Below are 21141 nucleotides of genomic sequence, written 5' to 3' on the forward strand. Positions count from 1 at the left end.
CACCCCACGCCACTAGTAGATCCCACGCTCGACGGTTGCTCAAGAGAGAGGGAGAGGTAGAGACTGGATAGAGGCCAAGAGTGGGAGGGAAGTGAGGAGAGTGGGGAGTGGGAGGGTTGGATAGGGAGTGGGCTGGAGAAGAGAGGAATGGACTTATGGGAAGAAAGGGAGGAGGGGAGAAAGAAGAGTGGGATATTTTTCGCATGCATGCGGACCTCTTAAAATATCCACATGCGAAAATAGGTTTATTTTTTTATACAGGCTTGTTAACACACCCGTATATAAAATTTGATTTTTGCAAGCGGTCATCGGATCGTCCTTGGGGGAGTGATTTTTATATATGGGATAGTTATGATCCGTCTATAATATAAAGGGGTCTCGTTGGTAAAATCAATTTTATAATAGTGACAGAGGTCAAATCACATTCTAGAGAGCAACACACATTTTGTAACAAAGAAAGTATAAAAGTTTGTTTTTTTTAAAAAAAATAGTTTTAAGTTTGTATTTTTTAAAAATATAGTTTTTAAGTTTGCAACGGTTAATACTTAATTAATCATATACTACTAATAATTCATCTCGTTTCACGTGACACGATCAGCTCACCAGCCGCAGCTGAATCGAACGCAGCTACTACTAGTATCGTCAGTGCGTCCTTGTAGATACTGTCACAGAACTCGCATGGCCACCAGTGCAACGAAATATATGGATGCTGGCTTTTGAATTCTACTGCGGCTAGCCTAGCTAGCTCAGACGAATTTATCCTGGTCAAGTCAAAGAATATGAATATGAATATTTGTTCAACAAAAAATGTAAGTCAAGTGCACACATATCTCTGTTGTACGCACTGACATTTATGACCAACAAGAAATTAGTATAACTAACTTCTGTAAAACCAATCATATAAAAAGAACTTATGTAAATCAATGAGATTAATGAGAAATTAATTAATATAACCAATGGGTAATGGCTAGTTTGTTTTTTTCTTTGGCCGGGGTGCGCGTGTTAGGGGGGGGGGGGGGGGGGATCTCTGGTCAAAATTGAGGGCAGTTGTAGGTCTAAGTGCATTGTGCCACGGCGTGTGGTTAAACCTGAAAATCTAGAGTCACTAATATATATACAATTTTTTTGATTTAATAAGTTAAAATGCTATTAGTTAATCTATAAAAATACTTTAAACATTTGCACTTTAAGTATATTTTATTTAATATATAACTATTTTTTAAAAAAGTAGTGGTACATGTACATATCAGAAATGGATATCCAGAATTTTCCAGCACTAGGTTTTTAAGTATAATATTATCATGTAATTTATTTTAGTTCTATCATAATTAAGCCAAAGCACTCTAAATTTATGAACTTTATAGAAAAAAATAATTAGCATATAGAATAGGAAATAAATACACGATTTTGAGAAACTAATTTAATTTAATGTTTTGGATGTTATGCATTTTTATAAACTTGATTAAAGTTAGAGAAGTTTTATTTAGGAAAAAACTAAAACACTTACATTTTAGAATGGAGTATGTGATAATTTTTAAGAATTTTGTGAATTTATTTTTTAAAGAAAATCGAAAGTCTCTTTAGCCTTGAAAAGAGGTGCCATGCATGTCATCCAAAATCAATTTGACCCTGGTTAAAGGACAAAAGGTAAACGGTTTGGATAGGTATTGACTGAGCAATATCCGGTTTTCATGCTTAGGATGGATTTTACACATTTAGTAAAGTTTAGTATTTTAAAATGAAACCCTAAAAAGATTGCAAAATGATTTTTCATTCTAAAATTAACGGCGCGTATGAGTCAGACAACACCGGCCAGCTAATTCCCGATAGCTACTGCTTTCTTCATTTTTTTTAAAATTTTCGTGGTGACCAAGTATAACTTTGACCAATATATATTTTTATTTTTGCGGCGATTGAGATACAATAATAACATTATGATATTACAATAGCATTATCTCTAATAAAAATCTAATGATACAAAATACATAAATCTAAATATATTGGCGATCAAACTTCAGGGCCCCAAGAATTTTACGGCGTCAAGTGAAAAACAACGAGTCAATACTATCACTAGTTCATTGAAGATCGGAAATTCATCGGTCCAAAAACCGAAATTAAAACTCTCGTCTGGGGAGAATTTCCTTTCAGCAGTCAATCTTCTTGGTCAGCATCATATGAAATCGAATTGAACTGATTGAATCGATCAGGAACTGCTTAATATAAACACCATATATACTACATATATACCCATAGCACGTAATTAATTAATTAATTAACTGCGTTTAATTTAATTTGCTTAGCAAAGTTATAGCATAGACACACGCACTTGCTGACTTCAAATTACACACACTGACACTGACTCTCCCGCGCGCCGTTGCACAAGACGGAGACGGCTTCAAACTTCAAAATTAACGCGGCTTCCCGGGCTATATATATACTACCTCTCCCCATGCAATTAGCACACACATCTTTTCCCTGTCTCTCCATCTGTCCGACAAGAACACGGCGGCGACGATGGCGGTGACGGCGGCGACGGCGAAGCTTGTGCTGTTGGTGGTGGTGCTGATGCATGCCTCCGGCGTGCTGGCGGCGGCGGCGAGGAGTCTGAGCGGGGAGGAGTGGCTGACGGATGGCGGTGGCGTTGTCGTCCGGGAGGTGGTGGAGATGCTCGTCGGCTCCAAGTCCGGCGGAAATGGAAGAGGCACCTGCTGCTAGCTAGCTCCTCTAGCTAGAGCTAGCTTATACCATCCGTTCCGAAATATAACAATATCTAGGCATTCAAGATTTATTTTAAAATATAACTTTTTCACCAATATTTCCTTCTCAACGAAACACAACTCTTCACCATTCAATTTTTTTTACCTATTGATGTCTAGCCGAGATTGATTGATTGATTCTAGTTGATTGTGACCTGAAAAGTTATGGCGCCAAGCATGTTACATCATATGTGATCCGAAAAATTATGGGACAAATGGTGCAACATGCTTGGCAGGAATGTGTTGTATACTAGTTGATTGTGATTGTCAATGTGAAAATGTACTCCTATTTGATTAGTTCTGTCTTGTATATATAATCAATATATTAACATGCTAGTATGCATTAATGGGGCATATTCATTCGCTATTTCCTTTTGAGTGCATGCATGTTTACTTCTTAATTAATCGAAGAAAAAAGTTCTAAGCCCTGTTAATTCTTTTCAAAAGTTAAAAATGTAATACATCTATCTTAAATTATAAGAGATCCTATGTCGAGCATCACATAGGCTGTGTTCGCAAGTTTTGGTTCCCAACCTTCACTTTAGCATCTCATACACACACTTCCTGAACGACTAAATTAGCGTTGTGTTTTTTTTAAAAAAAAAAGTTTCTACAAGAAATCTATAAGAAAATAGCTGTAAAAATCATATTAATACATTTTTTTCAAATTTTTTAGTTACTACTTAATTAATTATGCAATAGTGAGCTACCTTGTTTTAAGTATGAAGAGGAGAAGTTTCCAATTCCAGGAAACAAACGCAATCTTATACTCATTCCATTTCAGGTTATTTTCTGTTTTGCGTTTGTCCTAAGTCAAAGATGACCATCTTTGATATATCATTAGTTGTTACAAATCCATATAGTTCAACGACATGTGAACTATATATTAATATATGAAAGTATTTCTCACGGTGAATCTAAAAATATAAATTTTAATATGTTAAACTATATGAGTTTATAGATTTTGATAGCTAAAAGATTAAAATATTTTCCAATATTAGGATAAATTTAATTAGAATGACAAGTAATTTGAAATGAATGGTAAACTATAGTCACAGGTGGATCCAAGGCCAGGCCACCTCGGGCAAGCTGGGGCTCGCTAGCAATATATCACCATACTTGTTCAATAATGTTTAAAATCATTTGTCCATGTGTTTGTCTAGGCTCGAAGAAATTTCTAGATTCATCACTAGTATAAACAAAGCTGATAATGCGCAACAATGTTTTATTTCATTCGAACAAACAACAGTTGTCTTTTAAAATAATTCTTTGTATTTATGCACTCAACAATGAGAGTTTGAAAATAATTATAACTATTTAAATGACATATAAGAAATGAGATAGACATCTCCTTAAGGGATAAAAAACTACCTCCAAGGTAGTTACATACAAGAAAATGGTTAATGTATTCACTAGCTCACAGCCCAGTTCAAAACAGATTATTCATTGGTGATTTTGTTTTCGCGGATGCGATTATTCATTGGTGATGGTTACTAACTTAATTAGAGAGATGAATTAAAAATGTTAAACAAAAACTTAGAAAAATAGCTCCAATCAAGTAGTCACTTCATTGAACGCCAGGTTTTAGACTCTGTTGGCCATGATTCAAGTGTAATGAACACGAATTCATCAATGCTGGCTGGACATTTAAGTTCGTACTGATGTCCTAGTTTGTTAATTTTCTCAGTGAGAGATTTAAGTTCCTCTTTTTTTTCTTCAGATTATTCGCCGGATTATTGAAACAGATTATTTACTCCATCCTAGGAAAATAGGTTTTTATATATTTTGTTACAATATTGCTTAAACCACTTATTTTTAAGATGTTTGGTCAGTTTATTTTCTAAAATATTTAATCCATCACTTAAATCGAGTACATGATCCACGATTCCACGGCACTAATTCGTTCAATTAATAATCTGGGATCGGTCTTTCCCATGTACGTGGGTTATTTTGGTTTGAAACTCTGAATCATCAAGCTAGACTGATTGAACGGTAGCTTGCTGCTTGTGCATCAAGTAGCTAGGGTTATTTAGTGTCAGTGTGTCACTGTATGAAATGTCACGGAAGTTGCTCGAGGGTAACGAAATAAATGGATGCATGCAACAGCTTTTGAATTCTACTGCAGCTACGTTCTGGTCAAGCCAAAGAAATATGAATATTTGTTCAAAAGAAATATAAAGTCAAGTGCACACATATGACATATCTCTGTTCTACGCACTGACATTTTAATCTATGACCAGCAAGAAATCAACTGGATTAATCGATAAACAATTTAGTTGACATTTTGTCATTGTCTCCTTACAACCTTCATTTGGAATTAGCTGATCGCACTTGCAAGAAAAAGTACTCTTGTGAAGCACGAAAATTTAGTTAATTTATGTTGCACACTGAAAGTTCAAGAGAGACCAGAGTTCATAAAGTAGAATGGAGAATGGATCAAGAGCTTAGCCGGGTCAATCATAACAAATTTGATCTTAATTAATTAGCTAGTCTGGTCCAACTAATGGACGAATAGCATGAAGAGCAAATAAGGAACAACGACGTCAGCTATGCATAAAGGTGAAATATGACTCGTAATTAATCGACTGCACGCGTACGCTAATCACCAAGAACATGCACAAAGTGACCTCAAACAAAAATGCATAGGACGACTATTAAGTAGGCCTTTTGCACCGTTCAAATCAGAAACCGAAATTTAACTCCAAGAAAAAGAAAATGGTTTAATCTACATTGGATCAATTAAACCATTGACTATTTTTTTTCTCATTTTAACTCCAAACTATTCAAAATGGTTTAATCTACATGTTAATAACATTTTACTTTTTCCCTCTTAGTATTTTAAGCTAAAACTTTTAGAACCATAGATGACACCATTATCAAGTTCAAAATTATTCTCAATTTTTTTTTATGACCGTTCGCTTGAACTTGAAAACCTTGATGTTTAAATTAGTCTTAGGTGCTTCCAACCATGTAAACTATGATAATAAGTCCAAAATAATTATTGAGAAGTAAGCTGTAATGCATTTAACATTCTGCCAAAATTAGAGTGTAAACTAGAGCTTATATAGAGAGAGGAAAAAAAAGAAAATAACGTCAAGGAGTCAAGTGAATCGTTTTGAATAGTTCACGATGGAGAATAAGTATAAAAATAGTTTGAGGTTTTTTTTTTTTTTGGGGGGGGGTTGTTAAAATGGACCTTTTTCAAAAGAAAAATTCAGGTGAATTTCCAACTTTTAAATTATGAGTGCCAACTTAACTTGAGATTGAATACATTTCCAGTTGGAATTTGAGAACTTTTGTTCAGAAAAAAACGTGATGAATCAAATTTTCAACGTGATCTTGAACAGTTACTCAGTAGAAAAGTTTCGATCGTATAGAAAATGAGATTCGCCAAACAGAGTAAAATGGCCTCTGGTGTTCCAACAAAACAGAGGATGCAAGGCATCAGCCACGTATTTGTTCTCATAATGCACAAGAAATCTATGTGTCATAAAGTGAGGAAAAGAAATTTGGTTGAATTTTATTCTGATCCCCTTTCCTGTTACCCTTATTGTACAGTGGAACATCGTTTTACCTTGCATATTCGTACATAGCACTCCAAATTACCCCCAAAAGGTTTTTGGTTGGATCAGCGTATATATTCCACGGTGGCTTATTAATTTGGCACATCGTATACATATCCTGGGAAAATGCCCAGCTTTTTTTGGTGTGGTAACATTACTTATCAATTTGTATATTTGGGCTGGTGGTTGGTATATAGTCATGAGGCCGTGTAGGTAGTTGCTACTCCCTCCGTCCTATAATATAAGGGATTTTGAGTTTTTGTTTATAGTGTTTCATCACTCGTCTTATTCAAAAAATTTTAAAATTATTATTTACTTTTTTGACTTACTTTATTATCCAAAGTACTTTACGCACAACTTTTCGTTTTTTATATTTGCATAAATTTTTTTAATAAGACGAGTGGTCAAACACTATAAGTAAAAACTCAAAATCCCTTATATTATGAGACGGAGGGAGTACAAAACGAGTAGTCAAAATCTTTGACCCTAGTCATAACAGCATGCGTACGCGTGGATAGTGTATTTGTTTTAAAAAAATAATTTTCTCAGTGGTACAACGTTTGTGTAGGACTTTCTACTTTTGTTTGAACTCCGGACCTTTGAAGCGTTAAACGTTTAACACAACCCCAAAATCATATACATAAATTAATCACCCAAGCTATTATGTAGTTTACAAGATCCAGACAAGCTTCGTTCTTTAATAGTAGGCGTGATGTTGACTGAGCTACGTGAATTTTTGACTGCATATGACGAATTAACGCGCGTGCTTGGAGCTCTACTTAGTGAAAGTATGATCCAAAATGAATTATCACTTATTTTTTTTATAATGGAATAACATTCCAGCCTTTGCATTTATCGCTTATTTGAGTATGTGTTAATTGGATCATACATTTGTATCTGTATGAGATCCACATGCATTTGCGGCTTTTATGTAATGGAGAAAAAAAATGATCTTCCACATATGAAAAACAATAATATTATCTCTCCATCCAACAAAGAACTTCAACTACTGAATATTCATATTTTATAGAATAGAGGGAGTACAGAAAATACTACTTTATCTGTTTTATAATATAGTATTGGCCATATAGATGTAAACAGAGGGAGTATTAGTAAAAGAGAACATTGTAAGTTACTTTTAAAAGGACGAATTATGTAGCATATTGGCATGTATAATTACATCTTGATCTCTGGGAAAAAAATAAAGGAAACAAAGTGAATTCTGTACATATATATCTTCCCAGCTGCTAAAAGTTCTAAAGAAAACAACGTATTTTCCTCATTTCCTGGTGTACAAAGTAAACTAATCCAAGAGCAAATTATGCTCCTCCGGTAATTAATCAAGTGGCTCGAGCCATCGCTGCCAATGCTTGGAGGCTAGCTAGCTGCTCGATTGACCAAAAAAACTGAATCAATATTCAGGAACAGTATAGTTCACCTTCTTTTTCTTGTAGCTATCTAGCAGCAGCGCGTGCGCGTGTTGCCCCTCGATTTCGCGCCGCCGAGCATTTCCGTCACCATGCCAATCACGGCGCCGCCGATGGAGTTCATGACCTGCACCAAGAACAGCAGCAGCAACGCCACCTACGTGCCATCGCCGTCGTCGTCGTCAAGCTCTGTTCTAGTTTTAGGGCCCTTTTAATAGTAAGAATTAAAAAAAATAAGAAATAGAAAAATATAGAATTATAACAGGACTGTAAGTGTAAAACAATGGATTAAAAAAATTATAAGAAAAACATATAAATGACCGTTTGATTGGACTATAGAAGAAATATAGGAATCGAATGAGAGATTCGAATTGTACTACTGACTACTGCCTCATTCAACGCCGGGATTCAGGTTCTGTTGGGGATGATTCGAGTGTAATGAACGCATTAAGACTAATTCATCAATGCTAACTGTAGTTTTCATGTCGGTCCTGATATCGTACTAGTTTGTTAAATTTCTTTCCGAGAAACTTAAGGCACTGTTTTTTAATTATTTATTATTTAGTTCACGCTTCGAAAAATATTGTTTTTTAAAAAAATGTTCTACTGGACCGCTTATTTTAAGCTATTTTTCAAATTATTTTTTAAAATATTTAATACACAATCCGTGGCAATAACCAGCTCAATAATATCGGCATTTCCCATATGGGGGCTATTTTAATTGTTTAGATACTCTGAATCATCAAGCAAGACTTGTACTTCCTCCGTTCTAAAATATAAGTATTTTTAGCTATGAATCTAGATAACTGTATGTTCAGATTCATAGCCAAAAGTTATTATATTTTGGAACGGAGGTAGGACATGCATTTTGGAGATTGAACGGTACCTGCTGCTTGTGCATCAAGTTGGCTTATTTAGCGTCAGTGTACGAGTCACTGTATGAAATGTTACAGAACTTGCTCGAGACTAACAAAATATATGGATGCAAAGCTTTTGAATTCTGCTGTGGCTAGCTTTTGTTCTGGTCAAGCCAAAGAATATGAATATTTGTTCAACAAGAAAATATAAGTCAAGTGCACGCATATGACATATCTCTGTTCTACACACTGACATTTAACCTATGACCAGCAAGAAAATCAACTGGATTAATCGATAAACAATTCAGTTGACATTATTTGTCATTGTCTCCTTACAACCTTCATTTGGAAGTATAGCTGTCTGCACTTGCAAGGAAGTACGGTTGTGAAGAACGAAAATCTAGTTTATTTTAGACTGAAGATTCAAGAGAGACCAGAGTTCATAAAGTCGAATGGAGAATGGATCAAGAGCTTGGCCGAGTCAATCATAACGAGTTTGATCTTGATTAATTAGTCTGGTCCAAAAAATGGACGAATTGCGTTGAGAGCAAATCAGGAACAACGCCAGCTATGCATAAAGGTAAAATATGACACGTACCAAAGAACATGAACAAGCTGACCTCGAACAAAGGTACAGAAGGACGACTATTAAGTGGGGATTTTTGCATCATTCAAAATCAGAAACTCAAATTCAACTTTAGGGCAACAAATTTCAGCCGAATTTACCAATTAATTAAAAAAATATCCAACTTTTAAATTAGGAGTGGCAGTGTGGCACCTCACAATTGAATACATTTTCAACTTGATTCTTTCGTAGGGATATTTGTGTATGACTGCACCTGCCAGAATTCAAACTCTAGTATCCTGGTTAGGCCGTGTTTAGTTCCTTTATAATTTTTTTTAAGTGTACGGATACACATTTGAAGTATTAAATATACACTAATAACAAAACAAATTACAGATTCCGCCTATAAACTGTGAAATAAATCTATTAAGCCTAATTAATCCGTTATTAGTAAATATTTACTGTAGCACCACATTGTTAAATCATGGCGTAATTATGCTCAAAAGATTCGTCTCACAATTTACATGCAAACTGTGCAATTGATTTTTTTTCATCCATATTTAATGTTTCATGCATGTGTTCAAACATTTGATGTGACGAAAAAGTTGAAAGTTTGAAGGGAACTAAACACAACCTTAGTGTAAAGGCTGAAAGTTATACTATTTTCTCTGTCCAAGAAGTTAATAGAAATTTTTCAGAACTATAGAATATGATATTTGCCAAGCAAAGAAAAATGACCTCTGGTGTTCCAATAAAACAGAGGTTGCAAGGCATCAGTCACATATTTGCTTTCTAATAGTGCATAACAAATCTATGTGTCATAAAGGAGGAAAAATATTTCTTAGTATATTCAATGAAATTGTCACATTCTAAGGCCCGGTTCGTTAAAAAAAGGAGGAAAAAGAAATTTTACTGATTTTTATTTGAGCACTTTTTACTACCCTTATTGCACAATAGAACATTGTTTACCTTGCATATTCTCACGTAGCACTCCAAATTGACCCCAAAAGGTTTTTGGTTTTGGACCAACGTATATTAATTCCTCGGTGGCGTATGCCCATCGTATCCATGGGGAAAATGCTGAGTTATTTTTGGTGTGCTAACATCAGTTGTTTGTCTTTTATTTACATTTTACTGTTTTGCTTGTTTAATTTTTTTTCTATTTCATCTTGTTCCAGTTAATTAATTTATATTGTATATTTGGGCTAAGGGGGTTGGTACAGAGTCGTGTGGGGTAGTTGCTACAAAACGAGTGGTCAAAATCCTTGACCCTAGTCAGAACAGCTAGCATGGATAGTGTTTTTTTTTTTTAAAAAAAAGAAAACATCATTTTTGGCAGGGTACGTTTGTGTACTTTCTACTTTTGTTTGAACCCTGGACCTTTGAAGCGTTAAACGTGTAAAACAACCCCAAAAGCATATACATAAAGAAGACTTTGCCCACTACTTATTATTATAATATATATAGAAATATAAAAGTATATGATTTTATTGAGTATCTTTTAAAATTAATCTATACATATAGTCTCCACATTTTTAAGATAAATATTTTTAAAATCACTTATAGTAAAATATTTTTAAAGTTCGACATCAACCTTATCCAAAATGACAAGTATTATCAATTTTAAAGTTTAACATTAATCTTATCTGAAAACGATGAGCGAGTATCGTCAACCAAGAGGGAGCAGCTGCAATGTTGACTTAGTTATGTGATTTTTTTTACTGCGTATATATGTATATATTATTTTTCAATGACAAATTAACACGCATACTTGCATTGGAGCTCTACTTTGTGAAAGTATGGCCCAAAATGAATATATCGTTTATTTGAGTATGTGTTAAGTTGCATTGATATTTGAGTACAGTGGATGCATCTGTGTTGTGTGCCACGCACAATGATGCACACTCATTTGTGTCTTTTATGTAATGGATCCAGGAAAAAAAAAATGATCTTCAACATATAAAACACAATAATATTATCTTCATCCAACTAAAGCTACAACTACTTATCCAGTTGTATAGCTCGAAATAAAGTCTTTATGAAACGGGGGTTTAAAAAAAATTCTATTACTCAAAGTTAACGTTATTAGTTATGAAGAAGAACAAGTTATATATTACATATTGATCTCTGTAATAAATGAAGGAATCAAAATGAATTCTGTACATATATATATATATATATCTTCCCAGCTAAAAGTTCTAAAGAAAACTATGTATTTTCCTGAAGTACAAAGTCAACTAATCCAAGCAAATTATGCTCCGTTAATCACCTAATCAAGTGGCTCGAGCCATCGCTGCCAATGCTTAGGCTAGCTAGCTGCTCCAAAAAAAAGAAAAAGAAAGAAAAAAAGGACTGAATCAATATTCAGGAACAGTTCGTCGTCGTTTTCTTGTAGCTATCTAGCAGCAGTGCGTGCGCGGGTTGCCCCTCGATTTCGCGCCGCCGAGCATCTCCGTCACCATGCCGATCACCGCGCCGCCGTCTGCCTGCTGCAGGGGCCTCGCCGCCGCGCCGCCGCCGATGACGCTCATGACCTGCACCAAGAACAGCAGCAGCAGCGCCACCTTCGCCATCGTCGCCGCCGCCATTATCGTCGTCAGGCTATGATCGTAATTAGCTTCAATTTGGAGTGCTGAGCTGAGCATCGGAGCAATGGATCGAGCTTGGAGAGAACTCTGCCATGGCGTGCTCGTTTATATATAGACGATGCATACTTTGGAATTTGGATGGATATGGTCGGTGTGTGCGCACTGTCTGCATGCATGTTTTGAACTTTGAAGTCTTCTTCTGTGGCGTCCATTCAATTCTTGGCTGCGTACTGCTTTTTGTTATGGTTGAGATTAGGCCTAGTTTCTGATCTCGTTTGTTTGTGGCTGCACGCACACGGTTCAAACTTCAAACGCAGAGAAAAGAAAGGGTGGATTAATATTCAGTTTTGCAAGACTCGTTCAAATCTGAATTAATCTCGCTCCACTGATCGATCAGAGTCATTTATATGCGTTTTTGTCTCCCACGAGGAGCTTTTTTTTTTTTTGGGCGCGTTTCATACATTTCAACTTTTTGAACAGTTAGTGCTTGTAGGTACTAACTTGTAGGCTTGTAACTTGTAGGACTGGTAAGCAGAGTATTGAAAGTGTATAAAATTGATTGAGCGAGAGGGATTGAGCGAGAGAGAGAATTGCACACAAGAATGTAGGGAATGAATGAGCGGAATCTTTATTGATCAATGCGGTACAATATATAGATGGGGAAGGGGTGGCAACCGGAGACGCGATGGTTGGTCCGTTGCCAAGGAGTGCCTAGGGAAGGCGCGGTTGCCTTCGGTTGCGATCCATCCTTTTATATGGATGAGATCACCCTGTTGTTTCATAACACTCCCCCTTGATCGAATCCAGCTTTGATAATTGCTCTTTCACTGTTCCAGATATCTGTAAAGATAATCTTAGAAATAATTATAGTTAAATACATCACGTAAAAACTCCTCGAAAACCCAGTGGAAAAAATAAGGAGAGAACCGTGATATATATTATTGAATATTTTAGATCTATGAGTAAAGCTCATAGTATGATCCAAAATAGTATAATGTCTACAGTTATCATTTAGTAAAAACCCCAGTGGGGAAAAGCCAAATGATAAGACATATGACTTATGTTGATATTACCTCGTTAAAAACTTTGGATGAGAAAATCTAAAGGGTAAAACTCATACAAAGGAAAAAGAGTATAATATAACGAAAATAGGTTATTTTCTAGAGGAAGATACTTCCCCTGAATCCTGCAAATTTTTAAGTCGTCTCATACCAATTCCTTCGACACATTTAAAGGATGTGGAGTATGGTAGAGATTTTGTGAATAAATAAGCAAGATTATCACATGACTTAGTTTGCAAGATATTTATCTCTTCATGTTGCTGAAACTTATGAGGATAAAATAATTTAAGAGCAATATGCTTAGTGATGTTGCTCTTAATATAACCAGTTTCCATCTGAACAACACAAGCGGCATTATCTTCATAGATAATGGTAGGTGATTCCAATGAACCAATACCACAAGATGTTAATATGTGGTTAACCATTCTGCGAAGCCATACATATTCACGTGATGCCTCATATAATGCAATAATTTCAGAATGATTTGTGGAAGTGGCTACCAGAGTCTGTTTAGAAGACTTCCATGAAATAACAGTTCCACCTTGTAAAAATACAAATCCTGTTTGTGATCTAGCATTGTGGGGATCAGATAGATAGCCAGCATCAGTATACCCAATTAAAGTTGAATCCTGGTTCTTTTTAAAGAAAAGTTCAAGATCTCTTGTGCCATTAAGATATCGAAAGACATTCTTAACTCCATTCTAATGGCGTTTGGTAGGAGCAGCGCTGTATCTTGCTAATAAATTTATCGAGAAAGCAATATCTGGCCTCGTACTATTTGCAAGGTACATAAGTGCGCCAATAGCACTAAGATATGGAAAATCAGGACCAAGTACATCCTCTCCATCTTCCTTTGGTCTAAATGGATCTTTCTCCACGTCTAGAGATTGAACCACCATAGGGGTTTTGGAAGGATATGACTTGTCTATATTAAATTTCTCCAAAATTTTCTGGGTATATGCACTTTGGTGTACAAGGATTCCAGAAAGTAAATGCTCAAGTTGTAGACCTAAGCAAAATTTGGTTTGACCCAAATCCTTCATCTCAAATTCCGTCTTTAAATGATGACGTGCTTCATTAATATCTTGTGTATTGCCAATGATGTTGAGATCATCGACATATACCGAGATAATACAAAATCCTGTGGGGGACTTTTTGATAAAGACGCACGGGCAATCATCATTTTTAGTGTACCATTTAGTGAAAGGAATTCACTTAATCGGTTGTACCACATCTTGCCCGATTGTTTTAAGCCATAAAGTGACTTCTGCAACTTAACACAATACATGTTACGATTTACCTTCTGATTCGGGATGTCGATTCCGTCGGGAACCTTCATGTAAATATCAGAATCAAGTGACCCATAAAGATATGCTGTCACTACATCCATCAACTGCATAAATAGACGATTTTGTACTGCCAATGATATTAAATATCGGAAAGTTATACCACTCATAACTGGAGAGTAAGTTTCATTGAAATCAATGCCAGGTTTTTGCGTAAAACCTTGTGCTACAAGCCTTGCTTTATATCTCACCACCTCGTTGTTTTCATTCCGTTTCCGGAGGAAAACCCATTTGTATCCCACAGGAAAGATACCACAAGGAGTAGGCATTACAGCCGAGAATACATCTCTTTTGTAAAGCGAAGCTAATTCTGTGTTGATTGCGTCCTTCCATTTGTTCCAGTCAGAGCGCTTTTGGCACTCTTTTATAGACCTAGGTTCTGGATCAACTTGGAGGCACTCAGCAATTTGTTCAGAAAAATTAGTGTCGACAATTGTAGCTCTTCTATCAAAAGATTCTCCAGTTTCAGAGTAGTTGATGGCAATTTCACCAACCCTTATAGACTCATCATGATCTCCCGAAACAATGTGTCTATGGTCTTCCGAATTCCTAGTCTCAGCATTGTGCACCACCGAGCTAGGTTGCAGACTATCACGATCTGCTTGATATATAGTATCAATTTGGTGTGTACCAACTAAAGGTTGGTTTGCATTTACCATCTTTCTTTGCTTATTAGCAATTGTTTCTCGCTGAGTGACCATACTTCTTCCTCTCTTTTTAGTGAGTGGAAGATGAGTGGTTTTATTTGGTACCTCCACTCTTTCTGGCGCATTCTGAGCGGGAATGAAAGATTTAGTCACACCTTTATAATTGGTAAATGCATCTGGCAGGTTATTTGCAAGTCTTTGCAAATGTATAATTTTCTGAACTTGAAGTTCAGTTTCAATAGTACGTGGGTCTGAGGCTGGAATACCCTGGGCATCCCAATCAATTTCCTGGCATTCTTTCCGGTACTTAAGTCTCCCCCTAATGCCGGGAAATGTTCCTCATCAAAGATAGAGTCAGCGAGCCGGGCAGTAAATAGATCACCTGTTAAGGGTTCTAAATACTTTATTATCGACGGAGATTTGAATCCCACATAGATCCCCACTTTCCTGTGTGGGCCCATAGCGGTACGCTGTGGTGGTGAGATCGGTATGTATACAACACAACCGAACTTACGCAAATGGGAAATACTTGGAGGATTTCCACGTACTAACTGCATTGGGAAGTTTCATGATATGCAGTTGGTCGTAGTTGTACAAGGTCAGCAGTGTGCAGAACTGCATTACCCCAACATGACAAAGGTAATTTGCAATTCATCAATAATGGTGGAGCAATAAGCTTAATTCTTTTGATCAATGATTCAGCCAAACCATTTTGTGTGTGGACATATGGAATAGAGTGCTGAACCTGAATTCCCAATGCCATACAATAATCATTGAAAGCATGGGATGTAAATTCGGCAGCATTATCCATACGGATTGATTGAATCCTATGTTCAGGGTAATTTGCCTTCAGCCTTATAATTTGAGACATTAATTTGGCAAAGGCATGGTTTCGTGTCGATAGAAGACACACATGAGACCATCTAGTAGATGCGTCAATCAAAACCATAAAGTACCTGAACGGTCCAGATCTTGGCACAATAGGGCCACAGATATCTCCTTGAATGCGTTCAAGGAATTTAAGTGGTTCGGCTCTAATTTTGAGATAAGATGGTCTCAAAATCAGTTTCCCAGTAGCACATGCAGTGCATACGAAATCAGAGGATTTGGGAAATTTGTCAGTGATCAAATGATGACCAATAGAGTTGTCAATAATTTTTCTCATCATCCCGATACCGGGGTGCCCAAGTCAATCATGCCAAGTGTGGATTGCATCAACATTTTGAAAAATTACTTTATACGCAACATGTGCAATGGGCTTAATGCATGTATAGTACAATCCCAATGTGAGAGATGGAATTTTCTCGCAAATGCGTTTGCCATATCCGTTTTGTTTGGTTAAGAGAAGAAATTCTTCTCGATTATCCATATGGGTTACAATGTGAAACCCATTTTGACGGATATCTCTATAACTTTGTAGGGTACGGGTTGAATCAGGATATAATAAAGCATCCTCGATTGTAATTTGTGTACCCATTGGGAGTGTAATAATTGCTCGTCCTGAGCCAACTATCACAGTATCGCGCCCAGCGATAGTCAAAACTTTGCCTTCTCTCTTTTTGAGAGTTTGAAAGTATTTGATCTCCCTAAGTATAGAGTTTGTGGTACCACTGTCCACAAGACATAATTCCTCTCCAATCGGAGTGATATCCTTAGACATCTATAATGAAAGAAGAATTGCTTGATTAAGAATTCTTTATCCAATATATATACATACATACAATAATTAAAGCATCAAATACATAGTATGACGTTTACATATGTTAATAGTACATACTCTAGTGACTAGAAAGCCATACAACCTTATAATATAAGGGAGTTCGTACTTATCTACTTATTACAACCAATATTGTTTGGCAAACTTATAGGATATCAATATACTGTTTCAAGCACACTGAGATAAGAGCAACTTCATTTCCAAGTGGGACGCACCGAGATCATTGCAAATCTCCAAGTGGGTCCGTTGAGCAGTATTCAATGAACATATTGTCCATCGCAGAGTGGAGCGACATCTTCCGGGAGAACATTGAGGTTGCTCTCTGGTTCAACAGGCGCATGGTGAGAACTTGCAACCCCAAGGCGCTCTTCATGTGTAAGATTGAAGTGGGCTTCAAATCTTGGGTTCTCAGAAGACTTTTTGTCCTTGAGGGATTTTTGGTACAAGAGAACAAGATGTTTCGGGATGCGGCAGTCTTTAGCGACATGAGTATCAGATCCACACCTGTTGCAATGCTTGTTGCCATTGCTATGAGGTTGTGGTGCCTTACCCTTCCCTTTTCCTTTCTTTCGACCCTTGAATTTGCACCTGTTGTTGTTGCGTTTGCGCTTTCCAGTCAAATTCTTAGGATTATTCGAAGAATTTCCCTTGAATCCTTTCTTATTCTCAGCATTATTCTGTACATTGAAGTGTACCTCAGGCAGTGGAGCAGAGCCCGGTGGGCGCTGTTGAGCATTCTTTAAAGAAAGCTCATGGTGTCTTTCTGCCTGAGTCAATGTATGTATAAGCAGAGAATGTTTCTAGAAATTGTTAGTGTGATACTGTTGAGTCAGTATCCTGTCCTCCGGAAGCATAGTTGATAGAGTTTTCTCTATCTTCTCTGCCTCCATTGGCTCTTGTTCGCAAAACTTCAACCTGGAACAAATGTTATGAACAGCATGGTTGTATTCTGCCACAGTTTTAAAGTCCTGTAGGCGTAAATGAACCCACTCATAATTAGCCTCAGGCCAAATGAGTTCCTTTTGCTGATCATAACGCTCTTTTAGAGCTTTCCAAAGGTTGAGAAGGCTTGTCCCTAACATGTATTCATATTTGAGATCCTTGTGAATGTAAAGTCTCAAAAGAAAAAGGGTTGTATTGAGCTTCTTGGGCTCAATTTCCGGGTCCCCATCATTGGGTTCCTCAATTGTATTTAAAATCCCCCGAGAGGCAAAATTGATTTTGATATCAGAAGCCCAGATAGGATAGTTAGTCCCATCGAGGGCGAGTTCGTCGAACTCTTTTGTTGCCATGTCCCTACAATCATGGTTAACATTATCAATTTACAGAGGTAAATTAATAAAAACATGATATTAAGGTTGTAATCTCAATGCGAAATGTAAAACTTCATATTTTGTAATGTTTTGAAAAAAATATAAGTAATAGACTTGGCAATTTTGAGTTAGAATTTGAAATTAGGTTGCACAATGTGGAAAATCTCCAAATAATTAAACGGTGGAGTAGATCTCTTAATAGTGGGCAAGTTATACTTGCTGCCTAAAACACGGTTTCCAGGCAAATATATTCTGGTAAATATACCGCAGCCAATGTTTAGAACTCCACTACCTTGTGTTCAACCAAATTTCAAATAATCTCATTTTTCAAAACATATTCTTGGAAAATAACACATGTAGGTAATCATCGTGAGATGTAGACCTCTGTGAGATGGGCGAGTTGTTTGCTGCCTAGGTTATGACCAATGCGGCCAATTTGTAGGACTCCATTGGGTAATCATCTCAAAATGTAGACCACTTGATGATGGGCGAGATACTCGCTGCCTAAGTTATGGTCGATATGACCAAAGTATAGGACTCCATTGACATGTGATTAATTTCCAAGTCAAAGTGTGAAGTGGAACATGCATTAAATTCTCCATTAATTATGTTGTACATAATTAAGAGAATTTGCTAAATCAAAGTACAAAATACAGAATTTTGTAAATTAATAAAGCGAGAAAGTAGAGCGTGTCTTGAAATAATATGCAAAAGGCATGTTATTAAGACAACAAATAAATTTAGTGAAACAGGGTATTTAAATAAACACCTATGTTAATTAACACATAACATCAGTGGTCTATAGGACCATTACATAATAATGTGAAGAACTGATGAACTGTTTCCACTAAATTATAGAAAACATAGGGACTAAAATGTAATTGCTGCTGAAAATAAAATTAAAAACTAAATTTAAATGGTAAATTGGGTGGTGGGCCGAAATCTAAAGGATTCGGCCCACCACCGTGTGGCACTAGGCCGGCAGGCAGGGGGGAGCGGGACGCTGGGCCGGCCCATCTGGCCCGGCACCAAAAAGCAGGGGGGCGTCGGGGGGGGGGGGTTAGGTTTAACCCTAACCGCCCCCACGATTTCGCCACCGTTGCCGCCCTTTTCGCCGCCCACACCGCCGCCCTATTCGCCACCCACCGCCGCCGACGTCGCCGTGGGGAACACCGCCGACGGCACCCTGGGGTGCCACCGACGCCGCCCTAGAGCGCCTACCGACGCCGTCGAGGTGCGCCACCGACGCCGAGTTCGCCGCCGCTACCTCCATTTCCACCGCCGCCACACGCTGCCACCACCCTTCAGCCGCCGATACCACCTGCATCCACCCTTCGCAACCCACCGCCGTCGCCATCCACTATTTGCCGCCCACCGCCGTCACCATCCACCCCCACTGCCGCCACGGCCGCCCCTCCGTCCGCCGGCGGTTGGCCGGCCGGGTTAGGCCGACGGCTCCTGATCCTCGTCGGAGTCGGAAGTCGGCCGAGCCCGGACGCCATTCCCCGGCACCCCGTTAGGGAGTGTACGGCTAGGAGAGCCATGGGGAACGGCGATGAAGGTGTGGCGGAGGCCGGGACGGCGAGCGGCGGCTTCACCGGCGTGACGACGAGACGAGGACGGATTGAAGAAGGACGGCTCCCCCGTGCGTGCAGCCAGGGTACCGGTCCGGCCAGACCCCGGTGGCGCGGGAGTGGGGAACGGCGTCGGCGTTGGCTTGGTGTCGGTGGAGGTGGTGAAGGAGCGGTTGTTGGTGGAGGCAGCAACTCCATCTCCGGGGGAAGATCACATGGCTCGCCGGGCAGTGTCACCACTACCGTCCATCCATGGTGGGCGCAGTACTGCACCCCCTGCACAAGGATCCGGCGAGGTGCTTCGGCACCCGGAGGCGGAGGAGGAGGCGCGACAGGGACGGGCGGGGGAACCGCAACCGGAGTTGCAGTCACACGGCGGCGAGGGTAGTGGCGGCGGCCACCAACCCTAGCCCTGCCTCCACGGGATCCCCGGCGGTCCTCCTCATCGATCGACGAAGAAGATGGCGAAGCCGGCGTGCGCGCTGATGGCGAGGGAGGACGAGAACGGCATCCATGATCCAATGAAAGGTAGGCATCGTACCTTCTGTGATGATTCTTCTGTTCACTTTTCTGTTAGATCAAAAGCGATGTTTCTTCCTTCTTTCACTTCGCGATCTCCTTCGCGAGAGCGAAAGTGCTGATAACGTATTGAAAGTGTATAAAATTGATTGAGCGAGAGGGATTGAGCGAGAGAGAGAATTGCACACAAGAATGTAGGGAATGAATGAGCGGAATCTTTATTTATCAATGCGGATATAGATGGGGAAGGGGTGGCAACCGGAGACGCGATGGTTGGGAACCATTGCGTCCGTTGCCAAGGAGCGCCTATGGAAGGCGCGGTTGCCTTCGGTTGCGATCCATCCTTTTATATGGATGAGATCACCCTGTTGTTTCATAACACAGAGCATGCAGCAATCTGGGCAGGGTCAACTGGATTATTCGGTCCAGTTAAGGTTTTAAAAATATTAATAATATTTTTTCTAAAAAAATATATATATCACATCTTTAATTATAAAATAGATTATAAAAAATAAATACGACCTCCGTTTTTAATATATGAGACCATTGACTTTTTTTAGATACGTTTGACTATTCGTATTACTAAAAAAAAATTTATATAATTCCTTGTAACGTTTTTATGTAAATAGATTCACACTGCGAGGTAAAGATCTGACAGTAATTTACATTAAAAAAATTATATAATTATCATTTATTTTATTGTGACTTCATTTTATAGTCAAATGTTTCTTAAGTATGAATTAATATTTTATTATTGTATAGAAATTTTTAATAAAATGAATGATCAACGGCGCCATATATTAAAAACAAAGGTAGTAATAATCACGTAATATTTTAATAATTAAATATATATTTAAAAGTTAACGGTTTTATATATTAAAAAAGTGGGGAGTGTACTACACAATGGGGCTTTGTACCATTCAAATAAGAAGTAAAATTCAACTTGAGGACAAAAGAATTTCAGGCGAATTTACCATCATTTATTTTTTAAAAGATAAATCCAACCTTTGAATTAGGAGTGGCAACTTATCTTGAGATCGTATACATTTCCAACGGGTTTCTTTGATGGGGACATTTCCAATTGGAATTTGAGAGCTGTTGTTCAGAAAATTACTTAATGAATCAAATTTTCAATGTGATTTTAACACCTACACAATAGAATATTTTGAATTCTATATACAGGACATGAGATTTGCCAAACAAATAAA

At 37.9% G+C, this 21141-nt stretch overlaps 1 protein-coding gene across 1 annotated transcript; it reads right to left on the reverse strand.

The window, feature by feature from the left end:
• Window positions 1-16784: 16784 nt before the first annotated feature.
• Window positions 16785-17819, reverse strand: LOC127770786 (uncharacterized). Its single transcript, XM_052296589.1, has 3 exons — window positions 17514-17819; window positions 17350-17442; window positions 16785-17252 (listed from the first exon to the last, which is right to left on the reverse strand). Exons 1-3 carry the CDS (start codon window positions 17817-17819, stop codon window positions 16785-16787), a joined length of 867 nt encoding a protein of 288 aa, XP_052152549.1.
• Window positions 17820-21141: the final 3322 nt, after the last annotated feature.

Source organism: Oryza glaberrima, chromosome 4, assembly GCF_000147395.1.
Source record: "Oryza glaberrima chromosome 4, OglaRS2, whole genome shotgun sequence".
Classification (NCBI taxonomy): domain Eukaryota; kingdom Viridiplantae; phylum Streptophyta; class Magnoliopsida; order Poales; family Poaceae; genus Oryza; species Oryza glaberrima.